The sequence below is a fragment of the Gopherus flavomarginatus genome, chromosome 24 (assembly GCF_025201925.1).
Source record: "Gopherus flavomarginatus isolate rGopFla2 chromosome 24, rGopFla2.mat.asm, whole genome shotgun sequence".
Taxonomy (NCBI): domain Eukaryota; kingdom Metazoa; phylum Chordata; order Testudines; family Testudinidae; genus Gopherus; species Gopherus flavomarginatus.
The window spans coordinates 14,053,424-14,071,828 of NC_066640.1; the positions used below are offsets into that span (position 1 = coordinate 14,053,424).

The window sequence follows — 18,405 nt, forward strand, 5'->3', positions numbered from 1 at the left end:
CCCCAGCCCATCCGCAGTCAGTAACTGCAGCGGCTCCAGCCCCCCCCCCCCCCCACAGCCCCTCTCCTCGCCTCCCTGCGGAACTTTCTCTCTGAGCAGGAACCCGGCGCCCCCTTCGCAGACTGGGCTGGGGAAGGAGCCAAGCCCGCGGGCCCCTCGGATGCACCCAGCCCACCTGCGCCAGCCGGGCGCTGCCCTGGCCCGGACCCTGCGCGCCCTGCCCCGGGACGATGGTGAGTGCGCCCCGCGGGGTCACCTTGGGCTGGGCGCAGTCCGCGGAGCCGGGGAGGGGGGCAGAGAGCAGGACTCGCCCCCCCCCTCCGACCGATCTGCAGCTGGGGACCGGGCAGCGAGGGAGGATCCCCCCCGGAGCTCCGGGGGCTGCCGGTGGAGCCACTGCGGGAACCCGGGGCTCCTCTGCCCGGCGGCCGTCGCTGGATTCAGCTGGTGCATGGGCGCACCGGCCCCCGGGGGATCAGGGCCTGCCGGGTACCCCGGGGCGCGCAGCTCCCAGCTCCGCCATCCGCTGCACTGCAGCGCCTTGGGCCGGGCTGTCCCGGCGGGGCCGGGACCTCCCTGCCAGCCGCTGCGGAGGGGGTATGGGGGGGGGTAGCGGAGCCAGTGGGACAGCCGCTGCCCTGCACCCCACGGCCACGCTGCGTGCCCAGCCGGGCACCACGCCATCCTGGCCCGCTCTGCTGAGACTGTCCTGGGGCTGAGACCACCAACCCGTTGGGCAGAGAGCAGCCACCAGCCGCAGATCTGCCCCAGGGGCCAGAGCTGGCTTTGTGCCAGGAACTTACAGGCCTGCCCCAGCCCCCAGTGTTTGCAGTGTGACCCCCGGCCTCTTCCCTTTGCTAGGACCCCAGAGCCAGGCGGGAAGAGACCCGCATGATCCTCCATCCCAGTACCCCACAGGCTGCCCCCACTGCCCTGGCCTTAGACCTCCAGGGGACTAGGCCTCTGGGTGGCATTGAACAGGAGGGACCCAGGTGCGCCAGTGGCCTCCATCCCCACAATGGCAGGGAAATGGTTAAGTGAGATACACCCAGATAATCCAGGCAAGTGACCCACACCCCATGCTGCAGAAGGAGGTAAATCCTCCCCTCCAGGTCCCTGCCACTCTGATCTGGGGAAAATTCCTGCCCAACCCCACACCTGGCGACCAGTTAGACCCTGCCTCAGCAAGTGGGCAAACATGGGCCTGAGAGAGAATACTCGGTGCCACCTTGTCTTCCCCACCCAGTGTCCCACCTCCAGCCAGGCCCATCCCTGATGCTTCAGAGGAAGGAGATTAAAACCCCCTCCCAGAATACTTGTGGGGGGGACGACACTCCCTGCCCCCTGCCAGTGGCCGATGGAAACCCTGAAGCTTTGGGAACATAAGTCATAAACTGGAAGGGACCCCCAAGGCTGCTGAGCCCTTCCCCCACGATCACAGGCAGCAGCACACCATCACACTCTGCCATTTGTCCAGCTCTCATCCAAACTAAACACCTACAGCTCCTGGTGGGATGCTGCCCCAGACCTTGGTCCCAGAGGGCCCGGGGAGGGGATGGTGTAGGGTGGGGAGCTGTTTACCTAGAAAGGAAAGAAAAAAAGAAGAGGAAGAAAATGTATTAAGCCCTCTCATTGTGCCTGGATCCCCCATGGCTTTGTAGTCCCAGGTGGGGGACCTTCTTTCTGAGGGGCACTGCAGACGCCCTGGCTTTTGTTGCCAAGGAGAGTGACACAGCTGAGCCGCAGGTCCTAGCCTGGAGGGGATGTTTGTGTGTCAGCAAAGTTGTCCCACTCTGCCCCCAAGGCCAGTGCTCGGCTCTGCTGCCTGGGGGCTGGCATTGACCCCGGGCCAAGCGGGCAGGACTCACCAGCGTTCCACACCCACATGGCACGCCCTTTGCACAGGTGCAAGTGACTGGGAATCGCTGCCCCTTGGCATGGCCTCTTCCCACACAGTTGGAGGGACCCAGGGCTGCCCCCCGGGGGCAGTGGCCATCCTAAGGATGGACCATTCCTACCGGCCATGCTCAGCAAGAGTCGGCCTCCTCTTCCACCCCAAAGCTTGTCCCGTCTCCTATACCCAGCAGATTCACTGCTGGGAGGCAGGATTCTGCCTTGGCAGCCGCAGGGCATGTTAGGGGCTGGGACCTGGGCCCCTGCACCCCTCCCCCTCCCTTTGAACCCCCCCATGAGGAAGGAGACAGTGAGTGCACCACTCCCTCTCCCCTATAGGTGGCAGCAGCAGCCTCCCAACATTATACTGGGCCAGAGGGAGGAATTGGGAATGGCCAACAATGTGGGTTTTTGTGAGGGGAGGAAGGGGGCGGACACTGTAGCCCAGCCTCTTGGGAGGAGGGAAATGAGAGCAATTCTGTGGAGTCCTGGTCCCAGAAACTGCTGGCCAGCTAGCCAGCCACTGTCTGTACCCAGCAGGGCCTAGTGGTCAGAGGACAGCTGGGTTCTAGCCCGGACTCTGAACGCTCAGTGCTCTGATGGCCAGGGCTGGAAAAGCAGGGGGCTGTGGGTTAGGACTGAGGGGTACCAGCAAAGAGGGGTGTGTGTGGGAGCCCAGAGCTGGGATAGCAGGAGGCTGCAGTCAGGATTGAGGGGCACTAGAAGAGCTGGGGGGAGGAGGGAGAGGGGAGTCCAGGGCTAGGATAGCAGGGGGCTGGGGGTGAGGACTGAAAGGCATCAGCTGACTTACAATAGCAAGGATTACAAAACAACAAGAGTTTGGGATTGGCTCTAAACCCTCCTGTTTTAGGACATGCACTGCCCTCTAGCATGGGGGTCAGGAGAGGACTTTCCCTGGGAGCCGGTTGCCCCATCACTGCAGGGTTTTTACTGAAGCTGCTGGTGACAGGACACTGGCCTGGATGGACCCCCATGGTGGAGCCAGTGGTTAATCATCACCCTCACTTAAACATTTCCCATCTGAATGGGACACAGGAATACGGGAATTACGGGATTGGGACAGTTTACTGAGGGGTGTGGGGGATTCGCCATCACTGACAATTTTGATGTCAAGATGGGATATTTTTCTAACAGATCTGCTCTAGGAATTACTTCAGGGCAGGTCTATGGCCTGTGTTATAGAGGGGATCAGACGAGATGATCACAATGGTGCCTTTGGCCTTGGGATCTAGGAACCGATGAATCTCTGTGTAGCCAGGGTGTGGTCATGGCCCATGCTGGCTGGGAGGTAGAACATGAACTTCTGAGCTTGGACGCAGCTGACTGGCTGCGTCTCACACACACACTCCAGCTCCCATCCCACCAACCACATCCTCATTCTAAGGAGAAGCCTGCGTAGATGCTCAGAGCAAAGGGGGGACTGAGGGCCCAGAGAGCCCTGTGGCGCAGCCTCCCTGGGGTGGAGCAGGCAGCCCAGTTCGGTGGAGGCGCCAATTGGGCAAATTTCCCTTACCCAGCGCAATTAACCGGCTTCAGAAATAATATTTTCGAGCAAAAGCTGAGCCCCCCCCTGCTCAGCAGGGCAGGTAATAAGGGCATTAGAGCCAATTTCATCACCTGCTCTTGATTCAATTTGCTTTAATCAGCCAGTGTAATGGTGTGCGGTGCTCTGAGCTGGAGGCAGTGAGGAGATGGCACCTCCTTTCCCCAGTGACGCAGGGCTGGCGACAGGCCCGTGCGGCAGTGGGATTCGGTCGTCACTGTAGGGCACTGGCCGGGAGCTAGCTGTGATCCCGTGCGCTTGGGGACAGCCCAGCAAGCTGCGAGCCCAACCGAAATCTAAACAGTAACTTGGGATCTGGGACCCCCCTGCAGGCGTGGCTGGAAGCCATGTGTCCAGCTGGGTGGAGCCCGCCCCGTAGCAGTACCCACCTGCTGATGGGAGCGGCTGTGTATGAGCTGCTCACATGGATGCCACGGGGCTCTGTGCCGTCCTCTGGTGACACTTAAACCGAGTCGGAGGGAGAGCCGTGCCCACCTACACAGTCTTAAGGCACTTTACAAACATCCCTCTCTCTCTCCATCCATCCATGGCCATATTTTATCTATCTATCCTTCCATCCATCCATCCTTCGGTTTCTGCATCTGTCAATCCCTTGGCATCTGTACCTCTCTGCTGTCTGTCTCTCATACTCTCGTAATCTCCATCCTCCCTTGCTCTCTTGCACTCACCCTCAGTATCTGCCCCCGTCCCTGCTGCATACCGGGTCACTCACACTCAATGCCAGGAAAGTCACTGTCCTGGGCGCTTTGGCCTGGGGCTGGTTCTGCCCGAACGAGTCCCCGTGGGCAGCTGGGGAGTTTGATGTCACTGTCCAACATCTCTTTGCACGAGGGTCAGACAATGGAAATTACACGCTCCCTTTGCTCTTCAACCCTGCGTAGGCACTGGGGGCTCTGGAGCAGGCCTGGAGGGGGCACTGGTCTCTCTAGGGGCATGGGAGCTCTGAGCCAGCCCTGGCAGCCAGGGGTGAATGTTTCCCTTCTCTCTGCTAGATGCAGCCCATGTTCCATGCAGCCACCCTGCTGCTTCTCATCGCTGTCCTCTCCTCCCCGCCGGCGGTCAGCGAGAGGGGGCGCAAGAAGGTCGTCCACGTGTCAGGTGAGTGAGGCGCTGGCTCGCCCAGCTCCCACCAGATGGGTCTTTCCTCCCCTCTTTGCTCACTAAGGAGGTCTCAAGTGTGCGCACCCCAAGGGAATAGTCACCTCAGGGGGAGGGGAACAAAAAACGATCCACACCGGGCTGGGAAGGGATGGTTCCAGCCCAGAGACATGGGGAACTGTTGCTATGGAAATATCACCCAAACCTTTTCCCCAAGGCACCAAATGGGGAAACTGAGGCACTGAGCAGCATCACATGGCCAGTCAGCAGCAGAGCTGGGAATACAACCCTGGAGTGCCAACGCCCAGCACTACCCCCCTGTTCCAGCTCGTCTCTCCCAAATGCACCTTTAACTCTAAGGGCATCGCTCACTCTCCCCCTCAGGATGAGACAGGAGGCCAGGGAGGGTAGTGGGGGGCTCTGCACCCACTACCCCGCAGGTAGATTTGATTTTCACCTGCAAAAGTGTATAAGACCCTCTTTCCTGGTAAACAGACAGAGTGATTGTATAGTGCTTCTCAGACTGGGCTGCGGGAGACCCAGGTTCTATTCCGGACCTACTGCGAGACCTTGGCAAGTCACTTCCCTGCTTGGTGCCTCGGTTTCCCCTCCCACCTTTCATGTATTTAGTCTGTAACATGTTTGGGGGCAGGGAGTGTCTCACTGTGTGTCTGTGCAGCCTTTGTCTCCTACACAACAGGCCAGCTGAGGTCTCTAGGGATCGCTTGGCTACAGGTACTGGTCTCACTTTATAGGAAGGTTGTGTTTATAAAGGGTTCATACAGGAACGTGAGATGTTATAAGAATATCACCCGCCCAGCAAGTGCTTTGCGTGACAGTGGGAGGGGCAGTTGCCTGGTACAAGTGGTTCTAAGGACTGGTCAATTTTATTTTTTTTGTCAAACCAGTTTTCCTTTGGAAAATGTCATTTTGATGAAACCAGATTTTCCCATGAAATTGTAGCATTCTGACAAAGTTTCTTTTTGAATTTTTTTTTTAAAAACCTGCTCTCAAACTATTGATATTTTCAAAAGAGGAAGTTTTGATTTGCCATTTCAAAGTGACTTTTTGTGCAAGTTAAACAACAAGCACAAATTAAAAGTAATAATTAAAAAACGGTCAAAAACAAAAGGAAATGTTTCAACTGACCAAAAATGAATTTTTTAAAAATTTAATTTAATGCAAAAATTCAAAATTTTGGCTTTTGGTCCCAATTTGAGCTGAATTTTTTATTTTTTTATCTCAAAATTTTTCATGAAATTGAAACTTGTTTTCCAGCCATTTCTGGTTCTGAGCACATCCTTTGTCGTGTTATAGCTGGCTGTAAACTCTGGTTCCAAGTAACGTATTGACCTGTTGGACTCTAAGAATAATCCCTTAACCGTAAATTAAAGCATCTACTGCTCATTTAATAACCCTTGACAAACTATTTATAACTGGACCCTTCCTATACAGTGTGACCCTGGTAATAATGGCTCTTGGGCAGGTTTTTGCCCCCCTCCCATTCTGTTGGCAGAGCCGGGACCCAGCTTGGGACTGCATTAGCTGGGCGCTGAATCTGCGGTGCAAGTCCACTGTCTGAACCCACAGCCTGTGGGACCCTGCTTGGGAATGACCTGCCTGCACGAATGACTCCTGGGAGGGACGTGACGTTAACGTGCCCGGCCACCCTGGCTCTGCTGTGTGACAGGCTCCACCACTGGGAGTGAGCACCTTCCCTCCATGTTATTATGGGGATGCTGCTTTGTCAATAGGATTGAGGCCTCCGGCAAGCAGTGCCTTTGTTCAGCCTCTCAGACGGGGTTCCTCTCGCTCCCCCTCACCCTGATTTCTCCTTTGTGCTGCCAGGATTGTACCAGGTCCAGAAGGGTTAATAAATTCCCGGTCCCCACCATAGGGCATCAGCAAGGTTTGAACCCAGGCCTTCAGCACACACCTCTCTGTCTCCTGAGCTAGGAGAGTAACTCCATCAACAGCTACTACTAGTAGGCTGTTATACTACAATGGATGAGCTAAAGAGGCCTCAGCCAAGACTGGGCAGCCGTGGTGCTGGGTGCTGTACAGACACAGTGAGACACAGGCCTTGCCCCAAATTGTTGACAGTCTAAACAGACAAAGGATGTGGGTTCTGAGGCACAAGGGCATTAAGGGCCTTGGCCAAGGTCACACACGGAGTCTGTGGCATAGCTGGGAAATGGACCCAGATTTCTGGAATCGCAGCCTGCTGCCTGCAGCACAAGCCCAAGTGCCTTCGTCAAGCCCCTAATGCAGATGCATTCCAATCAGTCTCAATCTGGTTCTCTCTCTTTAGCTCCATTCAGTGACATTTAATATCAATTTAGTTAAACGGGTGCAATTTCCTAGTATAGCCAAGGCCAGCTGGTGAGCGAGGGAGCGTGATGCAGAAAGAAGTGGAGTCAGAGAGACCCAGATGAGCAGCCAAGGGAACATGAATCACCTTGTTTTCTTCCTCAATAAAAAGGAAGATTTATTTCCTCTCTCTGGAAATTTGAGGCTCATCCACAGGGGTGGATTCCTGCTTCCAAAAGCCACCACCCCCAGCATCCAGCAAGGAGCTGAATCGCTGACAATGGACACAAGCTTTTCCTAAGGTTGGGTCCGTTTGTCTCCGGCCACCTCTCTAAAGACTGGCTGTGTGACAGATGGACACCCTCCGTGAACGTTTAGACGTCACATCATAATGTTCCCCCAGTGCCACTGCCCATCCTAGGGCAGACGCCTCACAACACACGTGACATGGAGAAGCGGCGAATCTCTCATTTCCAAGCAACCTGAGAGGTTGAGATGGAAAAAACCAGTCAGACCATCCTGGTTGGTTTGTGGTTTGGTGTGGCAGGGTAGGGCAGGGGGTGGTGTGCTGACTGGAGGAGGGATGTGTCCCCCCCAAAGCCACAGCTAGCCTTTGTGTCTGTGTGCAGAGGATGAGAGCGGGGCCGTGGTCGTCCAGACCGCGCCAGGGAAGGTGATCACCCACCGGGGCGGGACCATCATCCTCCCCTGCCGGTACCACTACGACGTGTCAGCCCATGACCCCGCCGAGATCCGTCTCAAGTGGACCAAAGTGATGGACCCGATGTCTTTCGTGGATGTCTTTGTGGCCATGGGGAAGGAGCGCAGAGCCTTTGGGAGCTACCGGGGTCGCACGGCGCTGCAGGAGGACGGGGCAGGGGATGCCTCCCTCATCATCCGCAACGTCACCCTGCAGGATTATGGGCGGTATGAGTGTGAGGTCACCAATGAGCTGGAGGACGACACGGGCATGGTGAAGCTGGATCTGGAAGGTAAAGGGAATCCCGGAGACACTAGCAGGCAGCTTGCAAGTCCTAGGCTGCATTGCACACCCAGTTTTATGTGCACACTTTTGCATGCACACATGGCCTGACTACCCAACACGTGCTCGTAAATCCTGGACTGCCGTGCCCAGCTACCGTACGGAGACAAAAAACGGTGCATGCCCACTTAGGCCAGGTCTGCACTACCACTCACGTCAGCAAAATGAATGTACTGGTGCAGCAGTGCTGCTGTGAGCTTCCTAGCCCAGGCGTGGCCTTAGAGACTGGTTTTGTGCTGTCTACACTGGCACTCCAGCAGGTGTAACTTTAATCACTCAGGGCTGTGGATTATTCACACTCCTGACTGAGGTAAGTTATACTGACGTCACCTGTAGCGTAGACAAGGTCCTGGTGTGATGTCCATGCAGTCAGAACATTGAGTGGAGGCACATGTCCAGGCATGGTCATTAGCAGACACCTCTTGTCTGAGGTTCTCTAAGCATTTTTGCAAACAATCCGTTAACCTGGGGAGGGGGGAGTCGCCCTCTCTTTGCTGCCAGCCAGCCGGAGAGATACATGACTTGGCCAAGGTCAGAGAGAATGACACAGCCAGGAATCCTGACTTCCCCGTCCTTTGCTCTAACCACTAGATTTCACTGCCCCCAGGCGGCCAGGCTCCCTTCTGTCCTGCTGTAATCACTGCCTCACACTGGGTTTGCTTTCCTCAGAGCGGGTAATCCTGCATCGGTGGGAGGGTGATCTGAATGAGCGTGGGAGGACAGCACACAACTGCTGGAGAGGTGCCCTTGGAGCACGCCTCTCTATCACCTCGCTCTGCGGCCTGGCAGAACCCAGACACCGGCTCCCGGCAAGGTGGCGCAGGAGTTGGTGCCTGGGGTGGCAGGGCTGAGAGCTGCATCCGTCACTCCCAGCTGCGGTGCCGGGAAGCTGCCTTGCAGCTCACTTTGTCCTACTTTCTTTTCAAAAGCAAGCGTTACGTGCCCAGGCCAGAGAAAAACCCAGCAGCTGCCAGGGCAGAGAAGTCCCATCACCTGCGCTGTGCCTGCCACCTGGACAGCAGCCCCAGGGCTAGTGGCAACTGGTATTAGGCTCAAGCTTTGGATGAAAGTTCAGCTGGTTCCTATTTTACACAGGGGAGCAGGTCTCCCCGGGGTTAGAGCCGGTTCAGGGGACAGCCAGGCACTGAGAGGAGAATGTGGTCAAGTGACTAGAGCGGAGGACAGGCCTCCTGGGCCCTATATCCAGCTCTAGGAGGGGAGTGGGGGCTCGTGGTGAGAGGAGATGGGAGGGGTGATGAGAGGTAGGAAGTGTGGGCTGGAGGTTGGCTCACAGGACCAGGAGGCAGGAGGCCAGGCTTCCCGTGTGGACCCTGGAGCAGACCATGGGTCCCTCTAGCCCAGCGTCCCTCCTCCAGCAGCGGCCAGTAACTGATGCTTCAGAGGAAGGTGGAGGGGGGGAACCCGTAATACACTCGAGCAATTGTAAAGTAATGTGCTTGAGGAGATGGGGGGAGAAATCCCTTCCTGACCCCTGCAATGCCCAGCTAGGGCCCTGAAGCCTGAGAGCCAATGGCCCTTCCCCCACCCTACACAGCTCCCCATTTGGCGATTGTTGTAAGACACCCCAGCCAGCACCATGCTCTGCTTGCATGTCCCTGTAGGAGTGATCTTCCCGTACCACCCGCGCCTTGGCCGCTACACCCTCAACTACCATGAGGCCCAGGAGGCGTGTCTGGCCCAGGACGGCATCCTGGCCTCCTACGACCAGCTGCACAAGGCCTGGCTGGAGGGCATGGACTGGTGCAATGCCGGGTGGCTGGAGGACGGCTCTGTGCAGTACCCCATCTCCAGGCCCCGAGACGAGTGCGGCCGCAAAGACACCCCCGTCGGGGTCAGGACCTATGGGTACCGGCACAAGGACGACGAGCGCTACGATGCCTTCTGCTTCACGTCCAACCTGAACGGTAACAGCCCCTCCCCCGGGGGGCAGCGCTGAGATCCGTGGGCAGTTGCACTGGCACCGCAGCAGGCCATGGGGCACGCTGAACACTCAGCAAGAACATAAAACTTAGCGCGTGCTGGGTTTAGCAGAGCGGGTCAGGCTCATTACCCTCGCTTTACAGAGGGGGAAACTGAGGCACATAGTGTGTGGGGGAAGTGACCTGCACAAGGTCACACAGGCAGCTGTGGGAGAACCAACTCCCCAGCCTTGTGCTTTGTGTAACGAGCCGGGCTGCCTTGATGCTCAGTGTTTTCTTCCCCCCCCCCTCGGCTTCGACTCAGTTGCCCCATTCTACTAGGGTCTCAGCGCCGCCCAGGCAGGCACTAAGCTGTGTGACTCCCATCTGGTACCCAGGATTTGTTCTCTCTCCCCTCCCCGCACCGTGAGGGCTTTGGATCTCTAGATATCTGCACTGCTGTGTTTGGGTTGGAGAAGGCAGGGCAGGGCACCGCCTGGAGTGGTGGCCCCTCGTTCCTGGGGGAGTTCATCCTGCAGCTTGGGACTGGCCCCTGAGGAAGTTCTGGCCCCTGCCCAGACAAGTGTTACCCTTGTGGAAGGGAGTTCCACAGGGCCTGATGACCAGAGCTGTCAACCACCCTCCCTGTCCTGCAGCTTGAGGCTCTTTTCTTCCCTTGCAGAGAAGGCCTGAGCCCTTAAACTTGACTCCTGTGTGGGCTACGGTAGCTCAACACTGTCCCCTAAGCTGATCCCCGTCCCCTGCTGGGATGAGGCAGCTCCTCTCCCTGCTGGTGCGTGGCACGGCAGGTCCCCCAGGGGCACGGGGCTGGTTGAGCAGCAGCAAGGTCTCATCAATGGGAAAAAGGGTCATTGAAATTTCCAGACGCCTTCCTCATTTCAACCCACCTTTGTGCTGCTGTCACCCCCCAGCACGGACGTGCGGATCCTGCTCTGGAGAGAGCAGAAATTCTCCTTCAGGCCCATGCGTCTCTCCCTACCAGCCCCTGCAAATCCCAGCCCCCACAGAGCAGCAGCTGTTCTCTGTCCCAACCCAGGGCTGAAGGAGCAGGCTGCATTCCCCAATCGGGGAAGAGAACGGCCCATCCTAGAGCCTGGCCAATAGCCCTGGCCTCACTGGGTTTTGACCCTTTAATTGTATTTATTCCTAGCCTGGCCTTGGCATCTCCTCCTCCTCCTCCATACCCCAATGTTGGTTCATTTGCAGACCCCTAAAACATTTCAAATGCTAGCACAGACCCCTTTGAAAATCTCAGACTCAGTCTCCAGCCCCCCAGGAACCCCAGGCTGAAAGTCACTGCCCCAGTCCATCACCCAAAGCCCCACACAGCCTGAACTGCCAGGGAATTTAAACACTCTGGGCCTGGCTGCAGCAGCCCCGCCCTGGGCTCAGGTGCAGCGGGTGGCGTTCCTCCCTCTCCATTAACCCCTGGTGACTGGCTGCTGAACGTGCCTGGTTCATTGCCTTGGATTATTGGGAGTTAATTAGGCACTAAAGCACTTGAATGAGCAGCACACTGGGTGGCTACAGCTCTCCTGTGCCTTTTATGGCTTTAACAGTCACAGCTGCTGCTGTGGGAGCAGGGCTGCCCAGAGTGGGGGGGCAAGTGGGGCAATTTGCCCCAGGCCCTGGGCCCCACAGGGGCCCCCATGAGAATATTATTCTATAGTATTGCAACTTTTTTTTATGGAAGGGGTCCCCAAAACTGCTTTGCCCCAGGCCCCCTGAATCCTCTGGGCAGCCCTGTGGGGGGGCACAGATTAAAAGAAGGAGCCAGGAATGCCAGCACCTCCAAGCATTAGTTCCAATGGGAGTTAGGAGCCATGGAGGACCTGGGCCAACGTGACTTGCCAAGATCACACGGGGAGTCAGTGGCAGAGCTGGGACTTGGACCTGAGTGTCGAGCTGGCACCCGAGCTCCTTCCCCGATCTACCCCTCGAGCTGTGCCTGCAAAGATGGGGGCAGCTGAAATCAGGGGCCACTTTTGGCCTGAGCTCTCTCCTTTGAGCAGAGCCAGGATTCTAGCTTGGGGGTTCCTAGCCCAGTGCTTGCACTGTTAGGTAACGCTCCCTGCCAGGCCGTGTCATTGGAGGGAGGCGTCACTGGACTTGCTGGGCAGGAGGATACCCTAGTGAGGTGCCCCCATGCACAGCCCTTATTTAGTACTGTGATTCTGGACACCCCAAAGCACTTGCCAAAGGGGAGGCTCATTAGTCCCATGGTATAGATGGGGAAACTGAGGCACAGAGTAGGGGGAAGTGACTTACAGAATTGAGGTCAGCAGAATTGAATCTACCCATTGGACTATGCTGCCTTTCTGGGCAGTGGGATGGGGATAGGCTCAGATATGAGGCAGCTCATCACCTGAGTGGTGTAGCCGTGCAGCCCTCGGCACCCTCCTCTCCTTCCTCTGCTGTGGATTAGTGTCACACAATGGCTTTTAAGCACCCAAAAGCTTCCCAGAGCTACCCCTGCAGCCATTGATCTGGGTCTCTCAGCTGCTGGGGTCTCGCCCTGCCTGCCCCTGTCCTGTGGAAGTCAGTGAGATCACTCAGCTCTCCCTGGGGCGGGGCAGGGGAGGGGGTGCTGTCAGGGCAGCCCCACGGCTGCCCCTGCCCCTAAGCCTGAGTCTCAGCCCCCCCACAGCCCCGGGAAGCACCAGCGATTATTGCTAAGGGGATTCTTTGTATCCAGCCCACCCCTGCCACCTAAGGGAGGAAGGAACAGCAAAGGGGTCCCTGCTGATACGAGCTAGGCAGTGCTCAGCCTCTGGGCAGGGCGCTTTGGAAAGGCGAGACCCTTCCTCCCCCCAACCTGCTCTCGGTAGCAATGACAGAAAGAGCCCAGGGGTCTCCAGTGGGGATGTGAACATGGTGTTGGTGGAAGCTGCCCCAAGCCCTGAATCCTCTCTACTCTCAAGAGGGTGGTAAAAGCCTCTCCCTGCCCATGCCCCTGTCTTGCCTTTGGGCATTCAGTCCCCGTTGCCTGCTCAGCCCTCGGCCTTTCCGCTTGGCTTGCCAATGAGGGGGCCCAAGTGCCGGGGAGCCGCAGCGGGAAGTGACTGAGACCCTCTCAACTCATCTCACCAATGCTCCCAGCCTGGGCTGCAGCTGGAGCACGGATTTGGCTTGTCGGTTCTCTGCCTGCTGTCCCCAGCCCCGGCCTCCTCCTTCACCCCCTATCTCTCTGTTAAAGGCAATGCTTGGCCTGCTTCTCTGCGCAGAGGAAGGCGTCCAAGCTGGGATTTGGGGCTGGGCAAACAGCAGGAGGGAGCAAACCCGAGGGCCCTCGACTCACTACAGATGCAGGGCACCTTCAGCCAGCTCTGGTGCCACTAAGAGGGAGGCGTCTCTTGCTGTCTTTTCACGATGGCTTTTATTGCCGGGACAGCTTGACGTGCTGTCATCGTAACATTGGCTGCCCCATAAATCTGCCCCATTAGGGCTGGTTTCTTGGCTGCTGGAGGCGATGGCCGGGGCCGCCGGCGAAGCGCTGGGGTGGTGGAAGTGCGTCTCCGTCACTCGCTCGGGCTCTGAAAAGCCGGGCCTCCATCGGGGGCTTTGTGACAGGCCGGAGCCAGGGACCAGAGGGCTGTTTCGCTGGCCTGTGTGCAGTGAGTTTGATGAGCCTCAGCCAAGGGCAGCCCCTGTTGTTCCCTTCCTGTAGCCAGCCCCCTTCGTCAGGTTTTGACCCCCCTTCCCTGCCCCTCCAAGGCACCGAGAGACAAGAGGTGCAGTCCCTCCCCTCCGTTTGCAAAGCCACTCTCAGCCCTCACAAATCCCAGCAGGACTCAATGCAGACAGAGCCCCCCTGCCCCCCCGGGCAGGATGTGGAGGGAGGAACCTCTCCCCCAGGGCAATGGTGCGAGAACCTGTCAGCGGCACTGGCTTTAGTGCCACGAGGTGAGGTTTCCCCGATGGACAAGGTCCTTTGTGCTGTAATTCCTGCCTCCTCGGGGCAGAAACCGGGGAAGGAGAAACAGGTAATTGCACCAGAGAGAGGCACGGATGATGGATGAAGCCAAGGCTACACAAGACAAATCTGAGCTAGAGGGGCTGTCCCTGTGTGTAAATTACAGTCCTCTGGCTGGCGGGGGGAGGGAGCTGCGGGAGGGGGGGCTCTGAAGATGTTTATTTAATCATGGCAGGCAGGATAAATAGCGGCTGTAATAGCTACGGGGACTCATCATCGGCCGCAGTGCTGCAGCCCCCATCAATCTCGATGTGTCTAGGAATTAATTTCCAGGAGCTGCCTTTATTCCTCCGCAGCCAGTCTGGCTCAGCTCCCCCCGCTCCCCACCTCGGGCTGACAAAGGCCCAGCCCTGCCTATGTGCCCCTCCCAGCCGGCTGGGACTGGTCAGGCACCTTTGCAGGTTTGCCCTTGGACGGAGGGATGGGCGAGGTCGTGTGGCACGGCTGGATCCCAAAGCTGGGGGGAGCCAAGCTGCACCAGGTCCTGTGGGGCAGAGAGGGGACCAGGCTTGGCATTCATGGCTGCAAAGGGGACACAGATCCATCCTGGGGGCCTCTAGGACTAAACGGCTCCCTTGTGCTTCCCAGTGTCTACAGCTCATGGGCCCAGGGGGCGTGGGAGAGATCCTGATCCAACATCCCGGTGGGGCTGGAGCTCTGCCCTGCCCCCAGCTCAGGGGATGTTGGCAACCAAGCCATAAATTCAGCTCCCTCCCGGTCTCTGAGCCCCATGGCTAACGGGGGCCAGTCACTACCTGGACATGGCCCAGCACGGCACCTTCCCTTGCTTGCTTCCTTCCTTCCAACAAATGCTAGATGGGGCCATTCAAGCCCCTTGAGAGGCCGTGTCCCCCTGCTAGGTCTGAGACCCCCCCTGGCGTCACTGGTCATGGAGAGGCCGATCCTGGAGCTGGACGTGTAACTAGTCCCTCCTGGCTGTGCTCACAGGTCATGCCATGTTGACAACGGCAGGGTCCCATGGTGGGGACCCCTCCCATCAGTTACAGGCATGATCTACGGAGGTGCTGAGCACCTGGGGTTCCCCCAGAAGCCAATGGGAGCTGTGGGTGCCAAGCCTTATGGGCTTAGGTCCTGGCCACGGTGTGTGGCTGATGCCTCAGTCCCGGCATGGCCAGTCTCGGGCCTGGGCTTGGTAGCTGGGGGAGAAAGCTCCATCCCTTTAACCCGGCTCCTTCTCTTCCCTCTCCAGGCAAAGTCTACTTCCTGAAGACCTACCGCAAGCTAAGCTACCCCGAGGCCCTCCAGGCCTGCAAGAAGAACGGGGCCAAGGTGGCCAAGGTGGGGCAGCTCTATGCTGCCTGGAAGATCCAGCTGCTGGACAGATGTGAGGCGGGCTGGGTGGAGGACGGCAGCGTCCGCTATCCCATCGTCAACCCCCGGGCACGCTGCGGGGGCCAGGAGCCTGGTGTCCGCAACTTGGGCTTCCCGGACAAGAAGTACAAGCTTTTTGGGGTCTACTGCTACAGGAAGGGCAGCGAGGGTCCCCCCAAGAAGGGCAGCGAGGAGCCGGGCAAGTGGGGGCTTCTCCAGGTGTAAGAGGCAGCCATGGTTGCTCTGCCGGGGACAGAACCACTTGTGCAACCATCAGACAAACACCACAGCTGGAGAGCTGGTAACATAGTAACTACCCCCCACACCCCGCCAGCCATCGCTTCTCACCTGGAGCCGGCTGTGAGCCAGGACCGTGGGACTGGCTGCTGAGCCCCAGGGATCTGGCATTTCTTGGTAACAGCATCACAGGAAACAGAAGGGAACTCCCCACCCTTATCCCTTTCCATAGCAGGTGGGGCCGGTCCCACAGCGTGGCAGGCTGGGGCGGGAGTCTGTGGTAGAGAGGTGAAGGGGGCTGCAGGGGGGACCATGCCAGCTTCAATTCACTTGCTTTCTCCTGCAAACGGACATCCAGTCTCTCCACTCGTAGGGGCCGCTCCTGCCGTGCTGTCATGCAGCCGCTGCCCCCCTCGCTAACCCAACCTCCAGATTCCTTCTTGGCTTCACGCTGCTGTGGCTAGCGCTTGGACTAGTGTTTAGGCCTTTCTCTGCTTGCAGAGGGGGCAGGGCTGGGCTGTCGCCCCTGCAGCTTTCCCAGGACTCCCCATGCCAAGGCCACGCTCCTGTCTGGGGCTGGGGGCTGTTCACATGTGCTGCACACCAGCAGCGCTAGGGTGGGTCCTGCCGAACGGACAGACCTTGCGCCCTGCTTCTCTGATGACTGTGGAGGATGGAAACTCAGAGGGGGCAGCTGGGTCCAGCTGAGAGCCCTGGATGGGGAGCGGGTGGATGAGTGCAAAGTGTCTGCTGGGAATGGCACCGTCCTGTGGTGTTTACGGCCCATTCCCTCCCTGCCCATTCTTCTCAGTGCTTTAGCTAACGGCACCGGAGCAAAACCAACAGCTCCCCCTTGCCTGCCGGCTGTGAAGAGAAGCAAGCGCGAGGGTGTCGGAAGAGACCAGGGGCGGCGGTGGCGTACTGCTCCCCTTGCTGCCTGGGAGCTGCACAGCTCAGCACCGGTCATGCTGACAACGCTCCCTAAAGGACCAGATGCCGCATACCCAGCACCAGATTCAGTGCAAAGCCCTTGAAATAAGCATGGAGAGGCCTATGCTCCCTGAATCTCCCCTGTAAGAGGCCAGGAGAGCAGGCACGGCGAGAGCTGGACTCTCTAACTTAAGCTTTTGTATTGCAAAACCCCTCTGAGGTCTGTATAAAACATCTGGCTGAATAATCCCATCTGCGGACTTCAGTTTAATATTGTTACAAATCCATAGCCATGTAGGAACTATGCCATGCTCAGGCAGCTGATCTGACTTTACAGCGACAGAACTCTGATCCTCCCGCTTTGAAAACACACTTTGAGCTGAAGGAGATTCCTCATTAGCTCTATACAGTACAGGGCATATGGTACTCAGTGGCACAGCTCAGATTCCATCCCACACCACCCTGCTCATTGCAATCGTTAGGGTGAACCACCCTGCCTCTCCCCGCCACTGAGCACATGAAGCTAGGCACTATGGGAAAGCAGGAATCTGGCAAATTGGGCATGGTTAAGCTCAAACAGGCACTCACCACTGACCTATGAAACTGGGCTGTGGGCGCTTCGCCGTGAGGGGCACTGTTCTTTGCCTGACGCTTGCTGATGTCCCAGGCTTAAACAATCAAAGCACAGGTGGGCTTTTCCCACTTCCCAGGCAAAGAAAAACAAGAGTGGAGTTTTCAGTCCCCACAGTGCTGTTCTGAGATCCCCAGCCAGGGGCCCCCTGTGAAAGTGGGGGCTACTCTGGAGTCGGGGTGACCGATGGGGATTCATACAGCATCGCAATATAGGGCCCCATCCTGCAGGGGCTGAGTCCCCTCAGCCGCCACTGAAATCAGCACCATGCAGCATGGGCTCCGAAATGGGAGAGAAATCTAGTGAGGGGGTGGAGCCAGAGAAAGGGGAGGGGACAGGGAAAGGGGGCAGGGGGTTGGCTTTCCCCTGCCCTGCAGGTGCGCGCTGCCTCCCAGGACAGGGCAAGGGCCAGGGGTCGGACTCAGTCACCCTGGCGGCTCGTTGTGTGTTTCCCTGCTTGAGGTGCAGAGCCCATCCCGGTGGCTGAGGCCATCTCTCCTCCCCCGCTGCATGCAGTCCACGTGCCGTCTCCCGCTCTTGCTACAACGCTGCATCGCTCAGAGACACCGTGCGTCACTTCGTTTTCAGCTGCATGAGCTGTATGCATGGTCGGGCAAGGGGCACCACCAGTGACGGGAGGGAGCCCCTGGTCCCTCTGCTCTGAGTTTAGCAGCAGAGCTGACCAAGGTCTCCATTTCCCTGATTTAGGGCCAGACGGCAACTGGGACGGACCTGCAAGAGGCTCTCAGAGCCAGAGGTCACAAATGGGCTCCCCAAATCCACGGGGGCCTCCCTCCCTTCTGGCCAGTGCGGGCTCGGTTGTGATCACTGAGCTCATGAAATAAAGGCTTGGCTGCTGACTGAGAATGAGGGGTGGACTCACGTCTCTGTACCTGGCTCTCCGGCTCCTGGGCCTCTCAGACAGGACCTGTCTCCAGTCGAACTTCCTGGCTAATTGGAACAAGGCACATTGATGTGCAAGGTGCTGCACAATGTGCAGGAGAAACAAACATGCAGCTCTGGGGTGAAGCGCAGACGTTGGTTAATGGCACCCAGCAATGGTGCAGGAAGGCGGGGAGGGGTCGAGAGCCAGTTCCAGCGGCAGGGGGAATGAGGGAGGGAGGCAGGACCCACGCTCCTGCTCCTTTGGGATCGTCAGGTATAGGGCCTCCCCAGCAGCGCCGTGCCCCCCAGAGCACGTTGCTCAGCGCCCACTTGTGGGGGTGGGAGAAAGCTCAGCCCAGATCAGTCACTCACTCTGGAGCTCTCCTGCCCAGCCCAGTCCAGCCTGGCTGAGAGCGGCACTAGCCGGAGGTGGCTGGTTGCAGGATGGGCGTGTCCCCCAGCTGGGCCTGCTCAGTGCAGGACTCGGTCGGTCGTCGCTCACTTTGCAGCCTGGGGGCCTGGCAGGCAGCCTCAGATTTGCAGGGGAAT

At 58.1% G+C, this 18,405-nt stretch overlaps 1 protein-coding gene across 1 annotated transcript; it reads left to right on the plus strand.

Moving 5' to 3' along the window:
- Positions 1–55: 55 nt before the first annotated feature.
- Positions 56–17,823, plus strand: HAPLN4 (hyaluronan and proteoglycan link protein 4). The gene is made up of 5 exons (XM_050934084.1): positions 56–233; positions 4,471–4,576; positions 7,516–7,878; positions 9,551–9,853; positions 15,052–17,823. The coding sequence occupies exons 1-5, from the start codon at positions 231–233 to the stop codon at positions 15,396–15,398; spliced, it is 1,122 nt and encodes a 373-aa protein (XP_050790041.1). The 5' UTR covers positions 56–230; the 3' UTR covers positions 15,399–17,823.
- Positions 17,824–18,405: the final 582 nt, after the last annotated feature.

Bases quoted from the DNA above. Each gene is read 5' to 3' on its own strand.
- HAPLN4 (XM_050934084.1), top strand. The intron at 4,577-7,515 runs GTGAGTGAGGCG...GTCTGTGTGCAG, and splicing joins GAAGGTCGTCCACGTGTCAG to AGGATGAGAGCGGGGCCGTG. The intron at 7,879-9,550 runs GTAAAGGGAATC...ATGTCCCTGTAG, and splicing joins GGTGAAGCTGGATCTGGAAG to GAGTGATCTTCCCGTACCAC.